Source organism: Vidua chalybeata, chromosome 26, assembly GCF_026979565.1.
Source record: "Vidua chalybeata isolate OUT-0048 chromosome 26, bVidCha1 merged haplotype, whole genome shotgun sequence".
In the NCBI taxonomy this organism is placed as follows: domain Eukaryota; kingdom Metazoa; phylum Chordata; class Aves; order Passeriformes; family Viduidae; genus Vidua; species Vidua chalybeata.
Genome location: NC_071555.1, coordinates 4,035,940 through 4,039,883, shown reverse-complemented (window position 1 = coordinate 4,039,883; position 3,944 = coordinate 4,035,940). Strand labels below are relative to the sequence as shown.

Here is a 3,944-nt window from a genome sequence, read left to right as displayed (position 1 = left end):
AAACTTCCTCCCTCCATATTATTATAATTTTGAAATTAAGGGGCTCTCAGGCAAAGATATGGGAGTAGGAATAGCATTTCTTTAATTGGGTAAAAATAAAAATAAAATAAAAATGGAGTAATGCATCACAACTGACAGAGTCAGAGTACAACCTGACACCCTGTGGATCAGGGTGGTGGCAGCAGTCCCATTGAATGGTGGCTGCAGCCCTCCTCCAGTACTAGGTGTGGTTCTGTTGAAGCAGTGATCCTGTAGAAGGGTGTAGTTTTCCTCTGAAGGTCCACTGTTGGTATAGATGGGCCTGGCCTTCCTCTGGGAATCCAGTGGAAAAGAAAGTTGCTTTTCTGTGAGTGCAGTGGGAAAAGGCTGCTGTTGTGTTCCAAATGTCAGATTGTATCCAGGTAGGAATGTTTGGCTCCTTCACCTGGGCAGAGCATCTCCCAGTGGGATGATGGAATTTTATCAGCCATGTCCTGCTGCAAGCCCTGTCACCCTTGCTACCAGCCCTGCGGCCCCTGCCCGCTGGCCAGCAGCTGCAATGAGTGCTGTGTCAGGCAGTGCCAGGACTCCACTGTTGTCATTAAGCCACCTGCTGTGGTGGTGACCCTGCCCGGCCCCATCCTCAGCTCCTTCCCACAGAGCACCGTGGTGGGATCTTCCACCTCTGCTGCTGTTGGCTGCATCCTCAGCTGTGGTGGAGTGTCCATCAGCTCCGGGGGCTTTGACCTCTCCTGCATCACCACTCGCTATGGTGGTAGCAGATGTTCTCCCTGCTAAAGCTGCCTGAAGTCTTTAGGCAAGAACTTCCAACACCCCAAAACTTTGCTCTGGGCACAGATAGAGCTTTAAGACATGGTATTTACTGTCTGAGCCATTGTTCTCTTCTACTTTTTTTTTCTTTCCTTTGCTCTCCGTGTCTCCCCAGGCCAGCCTATGGGGACGTGTTGCCCTCTCTCCCTCCATGCAGGTGGACACCCTGCAGGAACTCCACTGCATCTTTGTGGCTGCTCCTGGTGCTGTCTGTGAGCCACCTCTGTTTCTACCTTATATTCATTAAAGTTGTGCATCCAAGCCTTGGCCTCTAAGTTGTCCTTCTTTCCGTGGCAACTGTTTCAGTCTGCTCAGGGTAGAAGGTGGATGGGCAGAGTGTGGGAGTCCCTGTAGTGGATTTTCCTTTCTGCCTTTTCCATTGGAGTTGATGACGAACATCCCTGGCTACTCCACGGCCAATGGCAAACAGGGGAAAGATAGCTCCAAAGGGTGGCATGAATGAGGAAGGGAAACAGCAATGTCTGGGACCAGCCCACAGCCTCATCTCTTCCTTCTCCTCCCCTGCATTACCCAGTCTAAGGTCCATGAGCAGCAGATGTGGTCAAAGGCAGACAAGACAGGTACATCACAGAGTCCTTCAGCACCTGGCAGGACCCAGCTGCTGTCCAGACATGCAGGGCTGAGGTGATGCAGAAGATGGGATCGGTATCTGCCAATCAAGTTACCATGGAGTCCCACCCTTAAAGTGTAGAAAACACTTAAAGTTCATAAATGCTCACAGTCAAAAGGCATGGCAAAAGTCAGGGGGTCTGCATTAAAAAATAAAGGTTTATTTGTAAATTACAGACTTACTGTGGATCTTGATATGGTATAGTAGTCCCAGACCTACTATGTAAGCACATGGCAGTCGGTTTTGGATTAAGTAGCTTGGTGAAAGAGAAGAGAGAAATTAAAGAGGGAGAGATGAATTAATGAGGGAAAGATGGAAAGAAATAGAGGGAAAGAGAGAGATAAAGAGAGAGAACCAGAGAGAATGAAAAATCCTGGTACCAGCATCAATCCAGTGGGTGAGATGTCAGTCCTGGCTTCAGCGTCCACCCATCTGTGCTAGTCCAGTCCATTGGATGTCCAAGGTCCTGAGGGCAGTGCCCAGATTTGGGGGAACACCTTTTCATGGATAGGTTTGTCTGCCCCAGTTATAGGTTTCTTGCTTTCTATGCAAATGAGTTCTCACACACAGTCTGTTCTTTCAGACCTTTCTGGAAATGGATCGGAAGTTTCAGGGGTCTTTGGTGACCTTGATCCCCCCCTACAGCCCATGTGCACATTGTGACCTCATTCATCTCCTTGTACTGTCCCATATTTTGCTTCTCTTCAGGAACTACAGCAAGGCTGGTTGTTCAGGAAAATGCTGTCCTACCTCTGTATGGCCCCTTCTCTAGCCACAACCTGTTTTTTCTCTTAGCATCTTCAGAAACTCCTGAAGGCACAGCTGGACTCAAAATAAGAATTCAGGCACATAATGTCCCCATGGATCTTGTTTGGTTTCCCCCATGCTCTTCCTGCCCAGAGTTCATGGCACAGACAACATCTGTGTCCATCTCACTGAGCACTGGTGTAGGAGCACAGAAGAAGAGGGACTCTTGCGCATGTCTCAAACCCACAGATTGATGGCTGTGCAAGAACCTGAGGGTTCTTGCTAAGAAGCTGTGAGAACAAATGGGATGTGGCTGGAGAAGGGCCATGTAGAGGCAGGACAGCACTTTTCTGAGATAAATGGCCTTGTTCTGCCTGGATACTCCATCAGCTGAATCAATGCTCGAGCCAGGACTGGTGACCTGTCTTCCTTTTTTTCTCTCATTTAACGTCTCTCTCTTGCTTCTCTTTCACTCTACCATATATTGACAATTGTCTTTTTTAAAAGACAGGTGTCTGCCAAGGAAGGTGAGAACCTTCATGGAATGGAAAATATTACACCCTACCCTCTAAATTATTATAACTTTGAAATTACAGGGCTGTCAGACCAAGATATAGGAAAAGGAACAGCAGTTCTTTACTAGAATATGTATAACAAGGCAAACAAACAACAACGACAGCGGCAGGAACAGCAAACAGAACCAGACACCCAGTCCCAGCCGCTCTCGGCCGCAGGCACTTTCCCCTTTGGTGCAGTTCCGGTCACAGCCAGCAGGGGCGCTGCTGGCTCCCGGCCGGGCAGGGCAGGTGTGATGGTTCCCCCGTGCCAGCAGGGGGCGCTGTGGCGCGGCTCGGCCGTGTCTCCCTCACACGGTAATGGCGGCTCAGGCGATGGAGGAGAGGGGAGGTGGCTCCCTTTGCAAAACCCACAGGGAGCAGCCGGTCTCAGTGCCACTACGGGTGGCAAAATGTGCTGCAGCAGGAAGCTCAGAGTGGCAAGCTGGAACAACAGAAGTGAGCAGGCTCGTGGAGGCAAACAAAGCATTGCAAAAAACCCTGAAGCCATGACAGGAGCAGCGGGGGTCCAGGTGGAGATAGGGTGTCGAATTAAAATGTAGCAAAAACCACCAGAGCAGGGGCAGAAAACAGTGGAGCTGGGCCGCCCCAAAAGGAGCGAGAACGGTGGAGGGAGCGGGTTGTTTTGAGTTTTTCCCTGGCTCACAGGTATCCCGTGTGATGTCCTGGGGATGGCAGCAGCATCAGGGCTCCTGCAAGCAGCCAGGAGATGCTCCCTCTGGAGAGAGGGAGCACATTAGGGTCCCAGGCTTCCCCTGAAGCACCCAAGCAGATGGTGAGGGTCCCTCCCAGTGAGATCGGGAGTAGGAAAGGTCCCAGTTCAACGGCCGCCCTTGCGAGCAGAGGCTCACCCACGGTAAGGAGAAGCAGTGAAGGATGAAACTCTGCAGGTGGCATCAAATTCTCCCCACAGCAGCAGTCCAGCACAAAGACCACAACTGTCTCCCCTCAGATCCCCCAAGAGAGAAGGCAAGAAGGGCTGAGCCCAGTCCCTGACCCCCAGCCAAGTCCCACATTGTCTCTGCACTTCCCAAGAGAAAACCTCCCTAGCCACCAAGCTCACTCCCCAGTGAGGGTGCAGAGACTGCAGCCAAGTGCACCCTTCCCCCCTCCTCCCCATCAAAGCCACATCTTTTCTCTCCCAAGTATCATTGTTCCCATGTCTTAGGCAACAAATGGGA

General features: G+C 51.0%; 1 protein-coding gene across 1 annotated transcript; it reads left to right on the top strand.

Annotated features, from left to right (window-relative positions):
• The first annotated feature begins 468 nt into the window (after positions 1–468).
• On the top strand, positions 469–777 carry LOC128800033 (feather keratin Cos1-1/Cos1-3/Cos2-1-like). The gene has a single exon (XM_053964916.1). It carries the CDS (start codon positions 469–471, stop codon positions 775–777), a length of 309 nt encoding a protein of 102 aa, XP_053820891.1.
• The last annotated feature ends 3,167 nt before the right edge of the window (positions 778–3,944 follow it).